The sequence below is a fragment of the Tachypleus tridentatus genome, chromosome 13, assembly GCF_004210375.1.
Source record: "Tachypleus tridentatus isolate NWPU-2018 chromosome 13, ASM421037v1, whole genome shotgun sequence".
In the NCBI taxonomy this organism is placed as follows: Eukaryota; Metazoa; Arthropoda; class Merostomata; order Xiphosura; family Limulidae; genus Tachypleus; species Tachypleus tridentatus.
Genome location: NC_134837.1, coordinates 263,369,302 through 263,394,764, shown reverse-complemented (window position 1 = coordinate 263,394,764; position 25,463 = coordinate 263,369,302). Strand labels below are relative to the sequence as shown.

General features: G+C 33.6%; 1 protein-coding gene, 1 long non-coding RNA gene and 1 other non-coding gene across 7 annotated transcripts in view; 1 reads left to right on the top strand and 2 right to left on the bottom strand.

Moving 5' to 3' along the window:
* Positions 1–25,463, top strand: part of LOC143239736 (uncharacterized) — a 570,827-nt gene that overhangs the window by 305,973 nt on the left and 239,391 nt on the right. The window lies entirely within an intron of this gene.
* On the bottom strand, positions 3,468–3,541 carry TRNAV-CAC (transfer RNA valine (anticodon CAC)). Its single transcript has one exon. It is a non-coding gene; the product is annotated as a tRNA-Val (tRNA).
* Positions 7,788–25,463, bottom strand: part of LOC143238703 (uncharacterized) — a 20,198-nt gene continuing 2,522 nt past the window's right edge. The window contains exons 2-4 of one of the 2 annotated variants that reach the window (XM_076479166.1): positions 19,844–19,860; positions 18,445–18,526; positions 7,788–8,694 (exon numbers count right to left, since the gene is read on the bottom strand). In XM_076479166.1, coding sequence (XP_076335281.1) covers positions 8,680–8,694; positions 18,445–18,526; positions 19,844–19,860 — 114 coding nt within the window. In that variant the 3' untranslated portion in view covers positions 7,788–8,679. Of the gene's footprint in view, positions 8,695–13,689; positions 17,443–18,444; positions 18,527–19,843; positions 19,861–25,463 lie in introns of those variants that run through there. The other variant, XM_076479165.1, reaches the window with a different exon arrangement.

Sequence of the window (25,463 nt, the reverse complement as noted above, 5' to 3'; positions counted from 1 at the left end):
CTTAATTCATCCCACCTCAAAGAGACGGATATAAACAAATGTACATGAAATAAAACACAAGTTTAATAATTAGCATATCGAAAGAAAACATTGCAAGATATCAACTTGCTAAAAATTACAATAAAAGGTATAAAATGTGTTAGAAAATATAAAAGAAGTAATAGTTAGCGGTAAGTATCCAATCAAAATACACCAGAAAACATTAATAGAACAAAGAAAACAACGGAACTTGCACTTGTGATAAAAAAGAAAACTCAATTGTAAGAAAGAACACATTTTATCATAACAAATCACATAACAGATACCGTGTACCCCCATTGAAACCAACCTACGGTTATAGTGATACAAAGAATAAAAGACACTTAATGAGTGATGTAACACACATCGATAATTATGTAAATGAATATGTTTGCGTAAACGCACTTTATAGAACGAAATTAAATGAAGCTTGCGATTGCGTGCTAACTGAACAGACCGAGCATATTGAATAACAAGCCATGCAAAACTAGTTAATAAGCGAATAATATTCAAACACCGGCCAGGTAGGAGAGGATGAGATCCAACTAACTAGCATCTACTCCAAACCCAGTTGGAGATAGGGTATCCAAAATAAAATTCCAGTAAAGCATACACGTAGGACCTCAAGGGCTGGACAGAAGGACACATGAAAAACAGATGGTCAATGGGTTCCCGCGTTAGTGAACAAAAGGTGCAAAACCCTGTGGGATGCCTGTCCATATGAACCAACTTAACATTAGTATTCACCGCTCGCAACCATAACAAATAATCCACGGTACAGACATCAAAAACCATAAATGATGAAAAGGTAGATTTGCGAATAAGTGTCCAATCGTCTGGAGGAACAATATTCCCTCAAAAGGATGGAGCAGAGACATAATGAGCAAGTGAAGAATTCAAATAACAAAACAACTGCTTCAGAGTTTATCCCCTGAAATGGACCCGTTGATCAGAAGAGTCCATAAAGTATAAGTCTATTTCACGCTGTGACGAGGACAGTGGAGCTGGCTGACTAGACGTGAGCGCCAGCCAATCTTCAGGCAATGCATCCGTCAAGGAAGTGAGATGTGAAACAATGGTATTGACATTCAACGAAATATCGACATAATTACACATTTCAACCACCGCCTCCACAGGGAGAAATCCTGGGAGAACCTCGTACAATAAGTGTCGCACAAGGACCAATCCTGCTTTAATAAACTCAGGAAAATAAAACGTGTGGGACCGAGCATCAACAAGAACAGGATTAAGAAACAATGATTCGTCGAAAACATGTGATGAAAGAGGAACAGGGTCAAGCCCTTTATCCCCAAATAGTACCTTCCATGCACGAAACATTTCCTGAATAAACATTAGTAAGACCTTCACATACCTCGGTAAAATCTGGCATTGAAGAACCCGAAATCCCAATATTAGTTCACCATAGCAAGAGAAAAACCCCAAAAGAAGTTGTCACAAACGCGACGGACCAGAACTATCCAAACATCTCTGCAGCAATTTCAAGCGAAAAGCAAGTTTACGAACGTGAATATCTACCAAACTGATACCCCCACCAGAGAAATTCTTGGTCAAGATCCAATAAGCAACCTTTTGAATACCATCCCGCCACACCAAATCTAATACACATTGACGAAACCGAGCCTCAAACTGCTGTGGCAATAGGAGGATTTGCAATGGATACCACAAAACTGACGTCACCAAGGTATCACCACGATAAATTTACCCCTAAGCGACAGGGAACAATATCGCCAGGACACCAAGATACCAGATACTTTGTGCAAAACTCCCTGCTACGTATCCTGCAGCATAACATCGAATTGAGAAGGAAAAACAATACCCAAAATCCGAATAGGATCCTGGGAGATTTTCAACTCTCCTAGGACATACTCATCAGAAGAGGCCAAGCTCCCAACCCAGAGACACTGACTCTTTGTCCACTTAATCCTACCATCCGAAGCCAGACCAAAAATACTACAAACATCCAAAACGTATGGCAAGGAATCGGAATCTTGTAAAGTCAATGTAGTGTCGTTAACATGTTTATAAACAAGGACGGTGTGTTGAGGAACCCATCACCCCCAATACCGATAATCTGAACATGATAAACCAACATATTTCTCAACGGTTCAACACTGAGAACAAAAAGCCATAACGAATACCCTGAGATAAGGAGAACCTATCAGTGAGAAAGCCATTAAACTTATAAAGCTAGAAATATCAGTATAACATAGTTTAACACAATTAACAAAAGTCGAGTGAAAACCCACTCGCACCAGAAGTTGAAATAAATAGTCATGGTTCACCCAATCAAAGGCTTTCATTTGATCGAGTTTCAAAGAGATCCCCATCCCTGTCCTGTACGTCCTATAGACTGGAGAAGCAAAACTAAAGTTACATATTGTTCTTCTCGTTGAAAATGTCACAACCAAAACAAATAAATCTTGTTTAAAAAAACCGTTTACATGAACCAAGTGCACCTAGAAGCAGGAAACACTTCAGAATAATAAATATTCTGTAGTCATGGCATCGTAATTTCTTCTTACCTATCTAATCTGTGAAATAAATACAATTTTTAAAAAGGTACGTAAAACAGGAGATTCGATCATAACAAGAAGACATTAAGCATCGCAAAACATGTTTACTAAGTGAAGAAATTCTATAAAAATAAAGAAATGAATCAAATGGGGAAAAAACAGAAAATGGAGTTTTCAAGAAAACAATGCTGTCTATAGGCGGTCGCTTCTTTTCTCCGTTAGACTGACAAGACATAGTGTATAGGACATTTGAGTCTCTGTCTATGGGTCATGTATTTCAAATTCAAATCAAATAGCGAGCATTATCAAACGTAGGAGAAGTTAGGATGTGATAGGCAATTCCACCGTTCAGTAAAAATAAAGTACATCAAATATGTTGTGGTGAATGATGTTGAAGAACTGCCTTTCCTCTTTTCCGTCACTGGTATGTTTGAGATGATAGCACACATAGCCATCCAATAGTTCTGACCGGAAGTTAAAACAATATGTTAAAGAACGAAACATCTAGTGTGATTAGTTTTCACAGAATAAATAGTTGTTTTCAACACACCCTGACGGAGTCGTGATCTCTAAATATTTCCTGTACAACCAGGTAAGTACGTTATTTAAAATAAGATCGCGTGAATCGACGTTTCAAACTATTCACGCGTTAAAAAACAACAATCATAAAACCATTCTATCGAAGAGGAGTCGTAAACTTCTGGTCAGATTCTTCGTCGAATGTGACATGATTACACGAAGGCCGTTTCAGCACATCAAATTTATGAAAATGGTTACAAGTGTTGGGGGAAACTAGGTAAATCCTGTAATATCTCACTGCCGTCTCACGCTCTGACACTGATATAATGAAGAAAATATCGTTCCACGTTTTGTCGAACAGAATTCAAAGAATACGAATGGTTTAAGAAATAAAACTGTGCCTGCCAGGGATCAAAACTTGGGCCCATCCGCGTGTGAGGCGGATGTGATAACCACTACACCACAAGCACCTGCGTTTCTGTCTTTTAAAGTTTTCGAAATTAAACGATAACGTTTTAAAATATCTATTTCACAATCTAAACAAACACAAATATAATGACAGCTTAACTTCTAAGTGTAAATAAAATAACACCTTCCTTTGTATACCAAAGCCAAAAGTAATTCTCCACTGTGCTAACGTGTCTTCAAACGACTTCATCGAGCCCACAGTATTTAAAAAACCACTCAGAAGAACGACAGATAGCATCAGACAAAATGAAAATGTGAAGTAACGTAGGTGGGTGATTAAAGATAAACAAAGATGGAAATACTCTGCATATGAAATATCTATGTCTGAAACCAAACTTGGATTAAAGAACCCAACTGTGAAGAATCTACAGAATTTGAATCTCAATGGCAGACCAAACTGTGGGTGTGTAAGATTAGATGCATGGGAGAGGACACACATTATTCAGGAAAAGGATGTGTGTCATATAAAAAAGAAAGTACAAAACGTAACAAGCCTGTAATGTCTTCATTCTCTTATCTAACATTCCTAGATTAAGGAAGAAAGACTGATAGTCAGGAGAACCCCCACACTGCAGGAATAACTTTATTTCACTGTAACTGAGTACCAAATGTTCTTCTTTCAATAAAGGTCACCTGTGGATGCAAAAAACTGGTACCAGTACCAGTTGAAGAAGTCATAACAATAAAGTGTAAGTTCATAACTGAATATGAAATGAATATATAATTCAAGATGAAAAATCTTGGTAAACAAAGAATTTCATGAAGTAAATTCAACTCTCACATAACTGTTTTTAGACTTTGAAAGTTGCAAGTTAAATACCAAACACTTAAGTTCAAAACTGTGAACAAAGTTAAGCAAAATTTAAAAACTCAAAGCATGACAAGAAATAAGTCAAAACACTTGAGTGACAAATTAATGAGAAGTCAGACTATAATTCAGGAAGTGTTACCTACATAAGTGGGTGTCACATTCCTATCAGTGGAAGGTTGTTGCATGATTATTTACATGATACAGCACAGCTCAACCATGTTAAACACATAAACATAAGTGAGAGTATGGAGGATAGTGGAAAGCAAAAATGTTGAACTTATACAGATCAGTAATAATAAAGAAAAGTTTTACATGAGTAGAAGATTTGTACTGAAGGTTTTCATCACCTTCACACTTCTCTATTTCTTAATATTATGAAAATAATGTGATTTAATGAACAAATACATGGTAAAGCTTCACATGTTGTACATGTGAAGAATAAGTATTTACCCTTGTAACTAACTATTTATAAACAGATAGAACATGAACTTTAATTAAACATTGAAACAGTAAATTTTCAAGGCTTGGTTTTTTTAAAGCACTAACAATTTGTCTACACTTTGATATTTTGTTTTTCATTAGTTAATATTGTTTGTGAAACCTGCAGTTTTTATAACATTGTTACAGAATCAGTTTTTTCATAGTTTTGAAGTTAGATTACTTGTTAGATGATTTTTTATTTTGTTGATGTTCAAGATGAGCAAAAATACAAGTGCTACGTCTGTATAAGTGAAGGTATTAATAACTGAAGACATGAAGTGTAGAGTTTATCATTTTTTTTGTAAATATAAATTTTAAATGTTTATCATTAACTGTTATTTTCATATAAATCACCTTGATATTAACAGAAATAAGGACAAAGTATTTCAAACCACTTATCATAACTCAAATGAGATACTACAGATTTATTATCAGTGCCAGTAAAGATCTAGTTGTAACCTTACAATATCTTGAATCTGTCTCTGTCCTGAATAACAATTTCTCAGAGTTTGGATCTATAACTTTTAACAAAATTTGAAATATTCATGTGTTTACAAATGTTTAATATAATCACTCCAGTAACATGTTTCAAGGGTAAATAATAAATGTAAAACATTACAAGATAATAATATATTCTCACAACAGATACAACTACCTGCAATATACAATTAAACAAGACAATTGTCAGCTTGTGTTCATTAATAAACACACAAGATTCCTACTGGGTCTCTTTCTTTAATATTGAAATCAATGTATTTTAAATATTCAGGATGATGTGATAACTACTATGATAGCTGTAAATGAGTGAAAATATCCTGTGAAAAATAAGAAAGATTAATTGAACTTTATCAGAAATACATGAAAAACTGTCCCAACTACTTTATATACAGGCAGAAATCTTAAGTCATGATAAAACCGCTCTTCCTATTCATTTACTACCTTCACAATTTCTCTGTAGAACGTTAGAAAGTTCAGATGTATTCTGTTTCTGATTTGAGAGAAGTAGATATGCTACAATCAATTCTATTAAAATTCAAAGTTCTTTGGTGGTTATTACAAATAACAAAAGAACTGTGATACACAAAATAAAAGTAGATACTAAAAGTAATATTTCTTTATTTTATAAATATTTCTTTATGAGAATAAAAACTTAAAACTTGTATATTGTTCATATTTCATTTATTAACTGTGTTTTGACATCATATTTTTTATATCCATTGATAATACCATAAATTATCTAAATTTTGAACACATAACACTGTAAAGGGCTGTGAAATGTACAAGTTGACCGACATGATACAAAATAACAATAATATTAAAGTGATAAGTTTTATTTTGATTGCCTTTTATGTCAATTAAACATCAAGATATAGCCTAAATTTTAACTTCAATCTACAAGGCATGATTAATACTCTTGAATTTAGTTTTTACACTGAATTTAGACTTGATGTACATAATACAAACTGAGATAGACTATAGCTAAGTTGTTACATGAAAGTTACAGTCCTACTCATTATTTAAAATGACTATTTTTAGTTTAATGTGTGTATTTGTAACACTCCTCTTAATACTTGATATAATAATAATGTATTTATAACAGTTTTTAAGCCAATGTGTAAAGGTGGATTTCACATATCATGAAGTTTTAAATAGTTACATTTAAAATTTAATTAAAAACATTATCATCAATTTATGTCAAAACATTAGTTAATAAGTTAAATTTTAATATTACAGAATATTTAATTTCTCAATTTCAAAAGGAAGTATTTAAATAAACACTTAACTTTTCCTTCTATGTATCACATGACATTGGTTTGATCAAAATTGGTCATTTACACATTCTCAAGCCTTATCTGAGCTCCTTATGTTTAATATAAATTAAAAATGTCTGCTAAATATATTATTGAGACAATCTTACAGCTTCCAGTTATTTTGATATACAGAAATATAAATCATATCCTGTCTTTCACAAAAATAATGATTGCTACATTATTAACAACATAAACAGAAAGTTTAAATTTACTGCATAGTGTGTAATGTCATCTCATTGTGGTGATAGCTTTTGAATTGTTCAGTCTACAGAGTCACAGATGATATCACTGCATTCACCTTAAACATGGTTTGTACAATATTTTAAAGCACTTATAGTTTATTTCAAAGGACTGTTAAATTATAATAGTTATGGGACATTGTATTATTTGTATATGTTGATATTTTGTGTTCTAAAGTTGAATATTTGAAATTCAGTAAAGTGCTATCCACAATCATGCCAAAATTGTAAGAAACATTTTATCAACCTTCAAATGCCAAAAACAAAAGTACATGGCCCACATGTAAGCACTAAAACTGGAGCATTGCAAACTATGTAAGAAAACAAGAATTCAATAGAAAAAAAATAAAACCATTTCTCACCAGGATAAGCAAAAGAGTTGTGCTTGAATTATGTATATCAATAGTTTACCTGAGCTTGAGTCATGTCTTTGCTAAGTGGTTTCTCATTTTGTTAAGCAGGGTTAGTAGCCAAACAGTTCAAAGAACGATAAAATGATAAAATTCAATGATAACGGGTGTTAACTATACAAGCCTGATTATAATCTTCTACAAAAATCTGTAGTCATTCAAGAAGAAAAAAAGGGTAACTTTAACTTATTTCATTTTTTGTGGTGGTTACAAAGTTGGTCAAAGGAACCAAGTTCATATGGTATTATGGTTGAGAAAACAGCAGATAAAATATAGGTTTAGACATAAATATCTTTTATAATAATTTAGAAGGTTTCATAAGTTATGTACTCAGTCTAATTAAAATGTGCATGAGGTTGACCAAATTTAAAGACAAATATTTATAAGAAATACTTTCTTAAAAATTCTAAATTTCTTTTGTATACAATATGTTTACTAAAAGTGTACCTATTTCTGTAAAGATATGTTTAGTAAACTTAGAATTAAAAGTAGTTATATTAAATGTTCAAATACATGTTTTAAGTTTCAATGTTAGTTTATACATTACACCTTATTGATTGTAGGAAATTTATTGTTACATTAGATTACAGTTCTATTACTAAAACCTAAACTGTTCTGTGATCAAGAATATTCATGAGTTTATTCAGGATTTTTAAAACATAAGAAACTTAAGAAACCATTTTTAAAATAAACACATAAAATGATTTTAACAATTCTTTAGATATCTCATAAAGTTACAGTTCTGGGTGCTTGGGTGACTTGTTTCAACACACAGTGAATAATTATACAAAATGTTAATGTTCAAACACATCTATTTCTTATTTTGAAATATGTAACTGATTATGTATGATGAAATTATTATTTATAACACTGGATGATGAAAATCACTATGTAACAGCAATTTACTAGGTTGTTTTATATGTCTCTTTGTAATAACTAACCATCAGTCAGTCTTCATGCATATAAAAATAGTCAGGCTAAGGACCCTATGTTAGATCACTATGTTAAAAGAATTAGTTCAGTTAAAAACATTATCTAATGTATCAAATATAACACAAATAGATAGTATTTGTCCCACTCAATATATAAAATGTATTCATTATGTACATATAGTAATTTGTGTAGCAGCTGTTTAAAAAACATTTTACAAAGACATTGAAGTTATGTTCATATAAGTGAATGAACAATACAGTCACCAATTAAAATCAATAAGGTTCCCTAGCTTCCAGTGAATTCAAAAATACAGTTTTTGAAATATATCAAAAATATAACAAAAAAATTAGAATTAACATAAAAGACCAATCTTGTTGTGTTTGCAAGTGGCAAGTTACATAACTTCTTTAGTCCACTGAATACAGTCCACATAAGAAAATACTTTGATAATGCTTGTCATCTCCACATGTCCTAAACAAAGTAAATTAACAGTTGAAAGTACATTAAATACAAGATCAATGTTTTCAATAAACATCTTATGAAGGTTCTTACATTAAATATTACATTTTGCTACAGATAAGTAATCTTTGGTAACCAATAACAAGAGGGCATCCTCAACAGCCATGGCACTTGAAATTTCTTCAGGCAGGATTAGAGTCAATTAATCTAAGAAACCATTTTTACCATTTCTGTTAGCTATATTTTTATACACCAGTAATATCAAGCATGGAACATATGTATACTCAAGTTCAATTTTATTACCCATCATGCAGGATTAGAATAAATTAATCTACATGACCTTGGACATGGTCAAATATATAATATATCAATTGAAAAGTTTTGTCCTCCTGAAACCAAAAGTATATTTAGATCTCATATTGAACAACAGATGCTGGAGCTACAAGCTGAAATTTTGTACTTGACAAGACAAATAAAAAACTCAAAATTCTCCTATCAGTCACTATGCTGTGGCCATAAACATGTCACTAGAGAAAGATGTATAAATCACTATTCATAATTAGCTTTTACAGGATAGAAAAAAACTGCTCGATCAACCACATAAACTATTTTACACAGCAAATATCTACCAAACATATAAAATTGAACAGCAAATAGCCTGGTAGGTAAACTGTTTGATTAAGCAAACATACCGACTTAACGTATAAAATCTATCAAACCAATTGATTAATTACCTAGCAGAGCAAATACCTAAAGAACATGTGACACCCAGAAGCAAACAGTCCAGTAAACAACCTACTTAGCACAGTAAATATCTAGCATGTAAATAAAATCTAACATCAAACAGGCTGATAGGTAAACTACATGGTACAGCAAGTGTCTAACTGTTAGATAAAATTCAACAGCTCAATAAATAAACCACTTGGTACAGTAAATACCTGGCAACAATGTAACACCTAACAAGAAACAAGACTGATAGACTACTTGACATAACAAATGTCAACAGCATGTATAAAATGTAGGACCATACTGTTGAACACAGCAAGTAACTATCAAAAACATAAAATCCAACAGCAAAACACCCATGAACAAACAATACACCAGTGCAAGTGTCGAAAGTATGTATAAAAGCACAACAGCAAATACCCTGGTAAACAAACTGTTTTTCACAACCAATTGTTAATTATGAAGATCTATCAATTATGAAAAAATTTAACAGTATAAAACCTGACAGGCAACCTATTTTTCAGAACAGAACTTTATAGATGAGTAAAATTTAACAATAGACAGCTTGCTAGACATAGTATTTGACACAGAGGAAAGCAACTGAGTATTTATTTGCAACAATTCACAACAAAAGCCAGTGATCTACTTCCCATGTTTATATGGATATTGCTTTGAACTTTTAGTTATCTACCTTTTCTATCCAAGTGGGATGATGATACTGTCTGGTTTCAAGAGTGAAATATACCTAAAAGTAGTGACTAGCAACCATAATATGTGAATCTTCAAGATTTAGTAGTTGAATGAAAACACACTACTGGTGATCAAAATTATTTAATAAAGGTTCGCTTCACTTGTTTATAATAAATATACACACACAAACACATATATTTTGTCTTTAGCTGAAGATTCCACACACATTGTTAAAATTAGAGTTGTAACATTTAAAAAAACAGTAAGTTGTTGACATGTCTTTTAACAAACAGTTCAGACTTCATACTTTACAGTTTTAAGTGCAGTGTTAGTATAAGTTTATATAACTTATAAACTACAGCATCAAATAAAGTGATAAAGTTCTGTGACGTCTAATGATATTCTGAATGACTGAACTGATATACAATATTTATATTCAATATTTCTCTAGATATAACCTGAATTGATATTTGTCCTATCACTAGCAACACAGATTGTAGATGTAAAACACCCAACATAAGCAAAACTTCTTGTCCCTTAAAAATACAAATCTGGGAAATTGTGAAAGTTTCTAACAGAACTGGAGTTAAAGTTTAAACTACACCTAACTTTCCTACATATTCTCATGATGAAACATCATCATCACCACCCATTTCTTCAAAATTAAAAAAAAAAATTAAAATTTAAAATAATGGGTAAAAAGAGGGCAAATCAAGACAATACATGGACATTGCCCTGAAAAGGGCCTGAGAACTGTGGGATACACTGGCCCAAAATCTACACAACAACAAATTCTAACTATTAGACTACACGAAAAATAGGGATGGAGGAAAAGGTCTTGTGCACCTGACCCTCCTGGGTATCAAAAATTAACATACCCAAATACCCATAAAGAAGAAGCGAAGCGAACAAAATGTTTTTTCTCAATTAAGTCGTTAAATGTGCCAAGCGCAAAGCCAGGTGGTTAAAGCGCTTGAATTGTAACCTGCTGGTCGTAGGTTCGTATCTCTGTCACACCAAACATGGGCGCCCTTTCAGCGATGGGTCAATCCACCAAATTTGTTGGATAAATTAGGGGGAGATAGCGCAGATAATCCTCGTGTTCCTTTGCGTGAAATTCAAAAAAAAAAAAAATGAAACAAGCCACGGTCTTACATTTAAAGTAGGAAAAATATCCAGAAGAAATATTTGTGTTTCATGTTATGTTCTATATGTTAAAATCTACTCAACTCTGTATTATGTAATCAGTTCTCAAGAGGAGGGAATCAAAATGTGTTATAACTCGAGCGACGTTTGGTGAGTAATATTTCTGTTCCAAAATTACACTTATGAAAACATAAAACAACACAGAGAAAACATATAAAAGATTACAGTTATAACAACACAGAGAAAACACAAAATATTACAGTTATGACAATACGCTCTGTATTGAAATTCCTCACAAACATCACTGTAGAATGTCAGCTATGGGAGACGTTTCAATGAATGAGGGTTTATAATAATAAAACAGTTTTGTGACGAGAGTTTGATGAAATTTACCCCATCCCTTCTCTGCAGACACGGAAGAGCTGGTAGCAATTAAAGAATAAATACTTTGTGCAAATTCGTAAAAAAAAAACGCATTAATAGCCCATCAACATAATATCGTACAAAATATTAAATAATTGATAAAACAAAAGAAAATTCTCCACTAAGGCCGACAGTTTGACCTCTTGAACTACGTGTTTTTTTATGTTTTATTAAATAATTAATATCTTGCCCATTTCGATACTGACATGTTAATAATTTGCTTTGTATTTAAATAATTGTTACCGTTAAACTTCGTTACGTAATCAGGATTAAGGATATTTGTCAGATGGACACTTCAGCTGTGGTTATCTGATAACATCCTATATGAACATTTTCATTGAGTTCTTCCTTGTGAAATTCATATAAAATAAAAACGTGACAACATTATACTGCTTATATTATTATCATTTAAGATAACCTAACATGATTCAACAACTCAGTACAAACTGGAGTTCCTGAAACAAGTTAGATTGACTTAAACAATTTTCATAACGTCCCCTCTTGTTTTTTCTCAAACTGCCTTCAATATTTATAGTGTTGTGTTCCGAAAAACACAAAGACACAATCCAACCTTTGTTAAGTATTATAGCCATGAATACATACTATACTGTTTTGAAACCTTTACATCCGAAATTTAAGTTTTATCTTATGATCACCAGAAGAGAACGTGAGACCTACTCCCAAGTTCGAAACACACCAATTCAGATTCTTAAACAGAACTTTGTCCAAGTTATAGAAATATGAAAGTACTAAATTGCGAATACTAAAATAATTTAAAACTCAAGTCAATCCATGAAGTACATCTCATGATGTTTACTTGATATTGTTTCGTAATTTAAGTTGAGCCACATGTGAAAAATTAATTTAATATTCGAGAACCTCATGTGGTTAAACAATAAATAACGCAGGCCTGCGATGATTTTATTGTCTTGAAATGTTTACATGTTCTACAGTAATTCCTGTACGCTAGATTTGAAAATGATATCCATTTTTTGCATCACGTACAGATTTTTCACAAAACTTTTACATAAGTAAATCATTTTTCTTGAAATTGGATCACATTTTGTTATGTTTAAAATTTTGACAACCACTGGCTAAAGATTTCTATAGATCAGTCGTGACATAAGTGTTTTATCGACCGTTCTAGTTTGATTTGTTTTTTTAAATTCGCGCAAAGCTACACGAGGGCTATCTGTGCTAGCCATCCCTAATTTAGCAGTGTAAGACGAGAGGGAAGGCAGCTAGTCATCACCCCCACCGCCAACTCTCGGGCTACTCTTTTACCAACGAATAGCAGGATTGACCGTCACATTATAACGCCCCCACCGCTGAAAGGGCGAGCATGTTTTTTGCGACGGAGTTTGGAGCCAGCGACCCTCCGATTACGAGTCGAACGTCTTAACCCACCTGGCCATGCCGGGCCCGACCGTTCTACAACCCAAACATAATAATGAAAATGTTAATTCTGTTAAGCAAAATAATTTCATATAATTAAGATATTTTTCTCTTCCTGATTTCTAAAAATAAAAACCTTATGTGACAGAAAAATAAATAAATATTATTTTCAAAATCCACGTGTGTGGAAAATCAATTATTAAAACCAAAACAACTTTTATAAAGTTTAAATTCACAAGCTTGTGTCATTCAACAATTTAACATTTTGACGATTTTAAACGAAGTGTAATTGAAAAATTTACATTTTCATTTTAGACAATGTGTAATTCAATAATTAGATGTTTGTTGATTTTAAAATATGTACTTAGTAGCTCTATTTGACATTTTGATGATTTTAAACAATGTGTAATTCAACAATTTCACATTTTGATTATTTTAAACACTTGTAATTTAACATTTTAACGATTTCAAACTTTGTGTAATTCAACAACTTGACATTTTGACGATTTCAAACAATTGTAATTCAACAATTTAACATTTTAACGATTTCAAACAATGTGTATTTCAACAATTTGACATTTTGATGAACTTAAACAGTGTGTATTTCAAAAATTTCACGATTTCAAACAATGTGTAATTCAACATTTTGACATTTTGCATCTCAGAACGGCTGGTATGGGTATTAACACTTTTACTGATAAGGAGAGAACAACGTTTTGACCTTCCTAGATCACCTTCAGGGTAAAAAAAGAGAGAGTTTGAATGTGACCGTTGACGGACACATGTTTTAACATCCCTGCAGTTGGATGTTAGTATACGACAAAGGCGTTCCTTTATGTTGGTTTAATTTTGGGTTTCGTTGTTGTATAAGATGGAGCTGCTTTGATTTTGCGTTTCTTTATATTTGTTTCCCGACTTAATATCTTTTTATGTTTTTATGGTTATGTTGGGTTTATTTGATTTGAAATGTTCAAAAACGTGTGAAGGTGTTTTTTGTTGTTGCTGTTGTTTTTTGAACCTAGTTTCCATTTTTCTGCTTACTTCTCCAATATAAAAGTTGTAACAGTTGTTGCATTGTATTTTATAAACAATGTTGGTGTTGTGTTTGTTAGTGTAATTTTTATACAGTAAGGACTTTAACTTTGAATCTGATTTTTGAATAAATTTGGTTTTTACTGGAATATTGTATTTTAAATTTTTCCCAGATGTTGGTTATTTTTCGCTGATGTCGGGAACATATGGTATGCAGCAGTACAAGGTTTTGTAATCTGTTGTATCTTGGGATTTATTGTTGTTTGTTTGTTGTTGGTCCAGGAGTGTGCGTATAATATTTTCAACGGTTTCTTGAGGAAATTTGTTGATGTTGATGAAGTGTTGTTTTATTTTGTTGATTTCATCGTTAATTTTATCGGGTGAACATAATTTTGTGGCTGTGTTTATTTGCTTTCTTAATATATTGAGTTATTGTTTTGTTTCATATGCTGAGTTTCAGGGAAAATGTATAATACAGTGTGGGTGATTTTTCCGTGGATTTTTGTTTTGAATTGTGCATCAGTTCTAGTGATTTTGAGGTTAAGAAATATTATTTGATTACTTTTTCCTGTTCACAAGTGAAGTTAATGTTGGGGTGTATGGAGTTAACATGATTGAAAAAACTAAGTTTGTGTTCTGTATATGTGAATCCAGTAATTGTATCATCAACATACCTGTACCAGTATAGTGGTAGGTGTAAGTCCGAATTGATAGCTTGAGATTCAATCTGTCACAAAAATGGTGACTAGAACTGGTGACACGGGATTCCCTACACTTAAACCATTACCAGTACCCATATCAGAAGTTCTGAGATACATGTTTATTTTAAGTAGGTTTCTCGTCATCAAGAATTTGACATCTGACGATTTCGAACTATGTGTAATTCAACAATTTTACATTTTGACGATTCTATACAATGTGTAATTCAACAATTTGACGACTTTGAACAACGTTTAATTCAATAATTGTTCAAGTTTAAAAAATGTATCAAACATTTATTTTCACATTGACACCAATAAGTAATTATATTACCACTCGTAAAACAAGGGTAATCAGCTTTTTATTGCAGTATTAGGGTTAGCATTCTAAGAAGAAAAATATACACGCATTTAAAAGTCTTCAAACAATATACATACCTATATTATCAATACAGCTGCTATGGGTATTAAAATTTTAAGATGACCTAAGATAGTCGAAACGTTGATCTCTATTACATTTTAGTAAAAGTTTTAATATCTAAACCATCCGTATTGAAATACAATTTTACTTCAAGTAGGTTTCTCTTTATCACAAAGTATAGATATCTTTTAAACATTAACAAATATCACACAATAAACATGTTTTCACACAGTACAGAAAAATCTTATATTTAATGTAAATTTCCTTAGCTTTTATATTGCTTACAATCACTTTTAGTATTCGAATTTCCAAACAGCAATATATATGTATATAAATGTAAAGTTAAAAATTCTCCAGTTTATAGTCTTTACTTAAAACGGGACCCCGCTGGTACAGCGGTAAGTCTACAGATTAACAACGCTAAAATCAAGAGTTCGATTCCTCTCGGTAGACTCAGCAGATAGCCCGATCTGATTTTCCTATAAGAACACGTACGTATATACATTATATAAAACGCACATATATCGGATCTAAAAGCAAAACTACCTTTCTTCACCTGATTTTTCGAAGAGTGCGGCCACTAAAACATTGCGAGAAAATAAATAGTGCAGCAAACTTGCCACAGTTACTTGAAAACCACATAAACAAGTACGAATCCTGTTGAGGGACAAGTAATGTTCAAGGAAAAGAATTCCAAGTGACCTTAGATTACAACTACCTAACGATGCTGAGAATATGCTATATGGCTTTATAGGAATATAGTGAATTTATTACCACGCAGACCTTAGTACTACATAATACCGATGAGACTGTGTTTTTATTGATACATATAGAATTTATTATCATTAGATAGACCTTAATACTACTTAATGATGCCGAGAATTTGGCATTATTGATATATACTGACTGAATTTACTGTCATCAGGTAGTCCTAACTATGATTTAATGTTTCTTTCTAAGAATATTGCTTTATTGATATATTAGGCCTGAATTTAATGTCATCAGGTAGACCTTAGAACCAGCTAATGATGCTGAGAATGTCACTTTAATAATAAATAATGAATTTACTGTCATCAGGTAAACCTTAGTACTTGGTAAAGCTGACCATAATGTGGCTTTAGTGATATATATTGAATTCACTGTCATCATGGAGATCTTAGTAGCAACTAGCAATTCAGAGAATGTGACTTTAATGATATATACTGAAATTACTGTTTTCAAGTGGACCTTAGTACTTCCTGATGATGCTGAAAATGTGGCTTTATTGATATATTCTGTATTTATTGTCATCATGTGAACCTCAGTCCTAACTAATAATGCTGAGACTGTGACTTTATTGATATATTCTGTATTTATTGTCATCATGTGGACCTTAATACTACCTAATAATGCTGAGAATGTGACTTTATTGATATATTCTGTATTTACTGTCATCATGTGGACTTTAGTTCTACCTAATAATGCTGAGAATGTGACTTTATTGATATATTCTGAATTTACTGTCATTAGGTAGACCTTAGTACTACCTAATGTTCTGTCTTTCAATTAAAAAATATTTATTAAGAAACTTATCTCTAAAAGATACGATCAAGTATTGAACAAACTGCAATGTAAAAAATCCCTTGGATTCTAATGGATGTGTTGTGCTTGGGTTATGTTTTAATTGTGTTACCTACAGAAATAAAATAATTAATTGTTTTACATTATGACTCACCTTTTTGAAAGGGGGAGTATTTTATCGAGGTTTTGTCTTTCTTAACTTGTTAAAACCAGAACAAATAATTTATTATTTCTTTTCAGTTTGTCTTTTCTTTAAAGTATTTGAATTCTGTACTTTCAAAGCACACTCTAGTGAATCATTCATAAGTCTGAGGGATTTTGACGCCAAAAATCAGGTTTCGATATACGAATAGCCTGTTGTGTAGCCTAATAACAAGTAAATAAACAAGCTGTTTTAGGAAGATTCTAACTGGTTCACTAAATATGATATATATCTGCTAGGCCTAATTGCGTATTAGTTAAGAGAACAACGTCAGTCTGTTGGACAACGAAGACGTTCTTGGAACCTCCTGATGACGGATCTGGAGAGACCTTCAATGAACGTTTTCCTTTCCAGAACTTAACAAAGATATCTTTCATAAGCTGCACGGTTCTTTTGAAGGTAAAAGTGAGGGAAATGCCCAGCCACAGACTAAGTTGACCTCCGAGATTGCTCAACACGTTCTGGGTCTAGCATGAATGTACAAGTGAAGGTTAGAGCTTTTCATTGGTATTAGAGGGAAAATAAATCTTGGAAACAGAGTATATCAACATAATTTGGTAAAATACTTGAAACCACACACCATAAACATGTTTTCACCAAGCCACTTTTAACAAAACCACATATTATACAAACAAATATTACAAAAAAAATATGATATTTGATTATTCTTCCATAGTAGGAAGTGCGTTAGTTCTCACAGACAAAGCTTCTGAGAGTACAGATAATAATCTGTAAATGATGCTTCTTAAAGTTACACTGTGGTTAACCTGTAATTGTTGTTTCCAAGTGTTACACTGTGGTTAACCTACAATTGTAGCTTATAAATGTTACACTGTGTTAACCTGTAATTGTTGCTTCTAAATGTTACACTGTGTTAACCTGTAATTGATGCTTCTAAATGTTACACTGTGTTAACCTGTAATTGTTGCTTTTAAACATTACACTGTGTTAACCTGTAATTTTTGCTTTTAAACATTACACTCTGATTAACCTGTAATTGTTGCTTCAAAATGCGAAACAGAATTAACCTGCAATTGTTGCTTTTAAACATTACACTCTGATTAACCTGTAATTGTTGCTTCAAAATGCGAAAAAGAATTAACCTCCAATTGTTGCTTTTAAACATTACACTCTGATTAACCTGTAGTTGTTGCTTCCAAATGCTAAACAGAATTAACCTGTCGTTGTTGCTTCTAAATGCTAAACAGATTTAACCTGTAATTTTTACACTCTAATTAACCTGTAATCGTTTCTTCTAAATGTTGCACTGTGTTTAATCTGTAATTGTGGCTTATAAATGTTACACTGTGATTACCCTGTAATTGTTAATTCTAAATGTTAATCATCTTTATTAAAATAGAGAAATGATTTCTTAAGATTTTACCCTGTTAATTTGCACCATAACTCATGTATTAAGAAGTTTATTTCTACATCTAATAAGACCTTGAAATGTAGCATCAAACACATACCTCGTATTTAGGGATACTGGTGTAGACAATTCTTTTCTTAGTTTGAATATATACTCTTGCTAATACTCTCCAAAACTTTTTTCTAGAAAAAGGATTTATACAGTTACCGATAGGTGTAGTACAAAAACAATACTTAAAAATTATATTAATTTTTAAATTAAGTTCGCACACATTGCTTGGAACGAAATATTATTTCATTTTGATTGTTTTTTAATTATCACAAACTAATAACAGAGAATTGGATAACTGGAGTTTACACTTTTCCAACCTTAATTTCGTATTCAATATTTCAACCTAAATTATTTCCTAGGATTTCAAAAAAAATTGCATGAAACACTAGGAGGTAATGATTTACTTGTTTATTTTATCTGTTTTGAATTTCGCACAAAGCTACACGAGGAATATCTGCGCTAGTCGTCCCTAAGACTAGAGGGAAGGCAGTTAGTCATCACCACCCACCGCCACCTCTTGGGCTACTCTTTTACCAACGAATAGTTGGATTGACCGTCACATTATAATTCTCCCACAACTGAAAAAGCGAATATGTTTGGTGAGACCGGGATTCGAACCCGCGACCCTCAGATTACAGGTCGAACGCCTTAACTCACCTGGCCTGTGATTTACCTACATTTAATCAGTTTATGTTTTTTTCTAAATAGTTACTAGTTTTTAGTCCATGACTGATAGAAATAACTAAGTTTTTGCTCGTTACTGATTCAAAAAATTTTATATCTATGAAGGGTGGACTAGGTCAATTTTAGTGGCTACGAAGGGTGTCAAGATCAATTTATGTTTCTTTGAAGGGTGTCAAGGTCAATTTTAGTTTATGTGAAGTGTGTCAATGTGAGTTTTACTTTCTACGAAAGGTGGAAAGGCCTATTTTAATTTCTATATGTCTGGGCCAATTTTAGATTCTAGGTGGGCGTGGTCAGTTTCACACCATATATTTTTACACATGTGTCCTTCAAAAAACGCAAAACCCGTTAGAGCCTCACTACGAGTTGTATTTCGTTTATGTTTTGTTTACTTGTGTTTATATAAAAAATACTAAGAATACCCATAATTCTGTTCTACACGCCGCGAAAGGTCTCGAGAAAAGTTTCGTTAAAAGTGAATTATTTTATTGTTAAAATTCTTGGATATATTTTACTTCAAACAAAGACATTTTATATGTTAACATCAGTGCATAAAATTATATTATTCAACAATTACATTTCCGGATTAATTTTTCATTAAATAAAAACGTTTCTCTTCTATAAATTCGTTTACAGAATCTTAAAATTGCAGTTATCTCGAATTGAACTTTATGCATTTATCTGGATATCTTTTACACCACTAGTAAACACAGATAATTATTTTAAATTAATTTTGTTTTGTATAAACTGTAGGACACACTTACCCTGAACGAATGTTTCTCTATATTGGAAGAAAATAATACACAAATAATGAGTTCATAAGTACAAAAACAATAATATCCAAGAAATACTCTACTCAATTTGCAAATAATTAGCCACGACCTATATTTACTTCTATGTTATTTCCCTCTGGGAAGCTTCAAAACAATAAGTGATTTGTAACTTTTAATCTTAAATGCAACATTTATAGGATAAGTATCTAAAATATTACTGCAGTACAAAACTAGTGTCATTAAAACCTGTAAACTACGTAATTTAAGTAGCATTAATACCGTAAATTCCAGCGTATAAGTCGACGTGGCGTATAAGTCGAGGTCTATAAGTTTGGCCTAAAAATCATGATTTTGACATGTACCTGCCGTATAAGTCGACCCCCTTCACTGGCTCAAATCGCTTGGTCGGAATATTTCAGTCGGCATCAGCGGCGAGGTGTAGCTAAGGAAGTGATATTCAATAATCAACTGCGTCATCAGCAGACTTTGTCAGACGGCGCCATTTTCAAGAATTCTTATTATCCGCTGTGACTAGCTACGCCTCGCCTCTGGTCGGTATAAATATGACAGATTTGCACTTTACAATAGAGAGCAAAAGTTCTGTCACAACGTGTTCTGAGAATTCATTTTTGCTGACTCATTCGTGCGCTTCGCCGCGCTTTCACTCACGTGACGTTTCGTTTGCCAAAGTAAAGTGAGAAATCTGTGTTGATTGGCCAACATGACATGCTTGCTCGACAAATAAGGCTCTCACTAAAAGAAGAAGTGTCACGTTTTATGCACCTTGCGGTATTCCTGTCTGGACAAATTTATTGATTTTCTTTTATCTGGTGTGTCTAACCTTGCTACGCTTAGCTAGGAAATTAGCTGACCAATCGGCTCTGAATGAATTTTTAACTGTCTATACAGTTTCAATTTCCAGTTTCAAAATGTCAGTTACAAATTTCAGTGACAAATTTTTAAATAATTATAAATCGTTAAATAAGCAAGATGTCCAGTCAACCACGAAGAAGGATGAAATATGATGCAGCATTCAAGATAAAAGTCGTTCAAGCAGCCAAAGACAGTAGCAACAGCGCAGCAGCTCGGCACTATTGCTTAAGTGAAAAATTGGTCAGAGATTGGAGGAAGGCAGAAAACACTATCAAAGAATTGCCCTTAACCAAATGTGCGAATCGTGGTCAAAATCAAGAAAAATGGCCAAGATTAGAGAAGGAAATAGCGACATGGGTGTTATCTGAACGTCAATGTGGCAGAATCGTAACAAGAGCCTTTATCCGACTGAAAGCTTTACAATGGGCAGCTAAGAATAAAGAAGACAGCATGGATTTTAAGGCAACAGTCAGTTGGTGTTCTCGTTTTATGCATCGTCATAATCTGGTCATTCGTCAAAAGACAAAAATTGCTCAACAGCTACCGAAAGATTTGGACTACAAGATCACGCAATTCCAGACCTTCGTCATCAATCAAAGAAAACGAAATGAATACGATATGGCTCACATTGGAAATATGGACGAAACGCCCATGTTTTTTATGTCGTCGGCAACACTACAATTAACAAAAAGGAGAAAAGACAGTTCTGGTGAAGACCACAGGGCACGAAAAACAACACTTCACCGTCGTATTGGCCTGCCTCGCCGATGGAACGAAACTGCCGCCTATGATAATATTTAAAAGAAAAACGATGCCAAAAGACAAGTTTCCGCCAGGAGTAGTGGTTTATGTACAAGAAAAAGGATGGATGGACGATAGTGGATGTGTCAAATGGATTAACGAAGTGTGGGCCCGTCGGCCAGGCGCCATGCTTAAACCCAAATCGTTGTTAGTGTGGGACATGTTCAAGTTACATTTAACGGATACTACGAAAAAAGCATTAAAATCGAAAAAAACAGATATGGCAGTGATTCCAGGTGGATTAACATCTGTACTGCAACCTCTGGATGTATCGTTAAATAAACCATTTAAGGATTCTATGCGCCCCAAGTGGAATGAGTGGATGGCATCGGGTCAAAACACTTACACTGCCGCCGGAAATATGCGTGCTGCATCTTTGCCTACAGTGTGTCAGTGGGTAAAAGATTCCTGGGACTCTATTGATCTAAAACTCGTTGTCAACTCATTCAAAAAATGCTCAATTACCAATGCGATGGACGGTATGGAGGATGATATGTTATGGGAAGAGGATAACGATATCCCCTCATCATCAGTGGAGCATGACATTATTCCAGAAGAGGATCCTTACGATGACCATTTGAATGGTGAGGAATGGGACTTTGTGTTTAATCGATCTCATGTTGAGTAGGATTACTAGTATTTTACTATTTTATAAATAAATACCTATATGTCATATCATATAATTTTGATTTGCGATGGTTTTCTCGAATCTGAATTTACTAGAATTCAAGCAATGAAAAACGTCACCGCCGTATAAGTCGAGGATGGATTTTTAAACTTGAAATTTGGTGTTAAATTTTTGACTTATACGCCGGAATTTACGGTAATGTTTCTTGAAATAAAAATTTGGAATATGCAGTCAATATCTCGCAGATAATTTGTTTTAGGTGATATTCCATTAATTTTGATTTAAACGACAAATACTATTTCCATTATAGAATAAAGATTGTTAATCTATATTTTAACAGTTTTTTTCATAGAACGAATAACAAATCAATCTATGTATAACATTCTACCATAAAATAAAGAATGCATTTATCAATATTTTAAATTCTTTCACAGAATGAGAAATATATTTATCTATATTTTAACAGTTTATACCATAAAATAAAGAATCTATTTATCAATATTTTAAGTTTTCTCACAGAATGAGTATCGTATTAATCTATATTTTAAAAGGACAAATATTTAACACGTTGTTAAATACAACTTCCACATAAAATATTTTTAAAATAGTGATTAATATATTAACTTTGCTAAAAAGGCTTCATTTAGAAACACTAAATACTTGTATCTTTCGTTTTTATTCTTTTATTTGATTTGTCTTTCTTGGTAAAAGTAGGTTCATAGTGCATACATTGACATACGAGGTCTGCTAAAAAAATACGCGGACTGTTTGAATTGCGCGGCCCCAGTTGGTTCCAGGGGAATCCGCTTGGTGTCGCTAGGTTCGCACAGATTAGCTGATTACGACGCCATTTCCCGATTGCAGATATCTTCATTTGTGTATTAGCTACACGGTTTTAAGTGAAGTGCGATTTTTTCGTTTGGCGGATTTCAGAATGAATGACCTGAAGGAGCAACGACTTGCTTTGAAATGTGTTAAACTTGAAAAATCTGCGACTGAAAATTTTGCTATGCTTAACACGGCTTACGGTGATGCTGCTATGAAGCGTACACCATGTTTCAAGTGGCATGAACGTTTTAAGGATGGTCGACTGTCCATTGAATATGATGAGAGTCTTGGACGTCCTTCCACGTCAACTTACGACCCACACGTCGAAAAAAATCAACACCCTGGTGCGGGCAAATCGACGTCTGTCTGTCAGGGAGCTTGCTGAAGAGTGTGGGATATCAGTTGGATCTTGTTACGAGATTTTGACCGAAAAATTGAAGATGCACCGCGTTGTTGCGAAATTTTTGCCTCGGAACTCGTTAAGTTTTTGGCCAAACTCTCGATCACTGTTCTTCCCCACCCCCAAACTCAAAAGACCCTTGAAAGGAAGAAGATTTGAGACGATTCCCGAGATTAAGGCAAATGCGACGAAGAAGCTGGAGAACGTTACAAAAAAAGCGTACCAGAACTGTTTCAACAAGTGGAAAGACCGTTGGGATAAGAATGTGCGTTGGGGAGGAGAGTACTTTGAAGGGGTCCCAGACCTGTAACTTCTAAATAAAGTATATTTTGTTTTATGACGTCAGTCTGCGTATTTTTTGAATAGCCCTCATATTTATCTAGAATGTATAAGCCTAATAACACGACTGAAGCCAGCTACTTTTGCTTGTTAGCAATAAAGATATTTTAAGATGTCAACATCTTTGTTGTTTTGCAACCAATCCACTGTTATCCTTCAACTATCTAGTAAGCAATCTGACAACAGTGTTCCTATTATTGTTCTAATCTATTCATTTCAATTTCTTTCTTTTTGTTCTTATTTTACTCTTCTTATTGATAAAGTACAACTTACTGACCTTGATATTTTTCCAACAATACTACGTCTTCTGATGTTTGTTATGCTGATGTTTAGCGACTTTATCTAAACAAACATAACAAAATCTGCACATACACTTATTGTGCTTCCTTAACTCCACTGGTCACTTTAAAAATTTAAAAGTATTCAAATTTCATATAAATCATATAACCGTAAAAAGTACTCTGATTGCATATGCATCGATGAGCCTAAAAATTATTCTGATTACAGATACACTACATGGCCAAAAATATGTGGACACCCGACAATCACATCAATATGTGCGTGTTCAACATCTCATTCCAAAACCATGCGCATTAATGTGGATTTCGTCCCCCCGTGGCTGCTACAACAGCCTCCACTTTTCTGGGAAGGATTTTCACTAGATTTTGGAACATGGTTACGGAGATTCACTCTCATTCAGCCACAAGAGCATTAAAGAGGTCGGGCACTGATGTCGAGCGAGAAGGCCTTGCTCACAGTCGGCGTTCCAATTCATCCCAAAGTTGTTCAATGGGTTTGAGGTCATAGCTCTGTGCAGGTCAGTCAAGTTCTTCCACACCAGCCTCAGAAAACTTAAGTTTTTGTGGACCTCGCTTTGTGCATGGGAGCATTGTCATGCTGAAATAAAAAGGGCCTCCACAAACTGTTGCCACAAAGTTGGAAGCACACAATTCTCTAGAATGTCATTGTATGATGTAGCATTAAGATTTCTCTTCACTGGAACTCAAAAGCCTAGCACAAACCACGAAAAACTGCCCCAGACCATTATTCTTCCTCCACAAAACTTTACAGTTGGGTTGGAACTATGTATTCAGTCAGGTAGTGTCCTCCTGGTATCTGCCAAACCCAAATTCGTCCGTCGGACTTCCAGACAGTGAAACGTGATTCATCACTCCAGAGAACGCATTTCCACTGCTACTGAGTCCAATGGCAGTGTGCTTTACATCACTCGAGCCGACGCTTGGTAAGGTGATCTTAGGCTTGTGTGCGGCTGTTCGGCCATGGAAACCCATTTCATGAAGTCCCCGACGAACAGTTCTTGGGCTGACGTTGCTTCTAGAGGCGGTTTGGAACTCAGTAGTGAGTATTGCAGCTGTGGACAGACGAATTTTACGCGCTACATGCTTCAGCACTAGGTGATCCACTTTTGTGAGATCGTGTGGCTTACCGATTCGAGGCTGAGCTGTTCTTGCTCCGAGACGTTTCCACTTCACTTACAGTTGAGCGAGGCAGCTCTAGCAGGGAAGAAATTTGAATAACTGACTTGTTGTCAAGGTGGCATCCAATGACAGTGTCACGTTGAACGTCACTGAGCTCTTTAGTACGATCCATTCTACTGTCAATGTTTGTCTATGGAAATTGCATGGTATGCTTGATTTTATGCGTGTGCTAGCAATGGGTGTGGCAGAAATAGCCGAACCCACTAATTAGAAGGGGTATTTACATACCTTTGGCCATGTAGT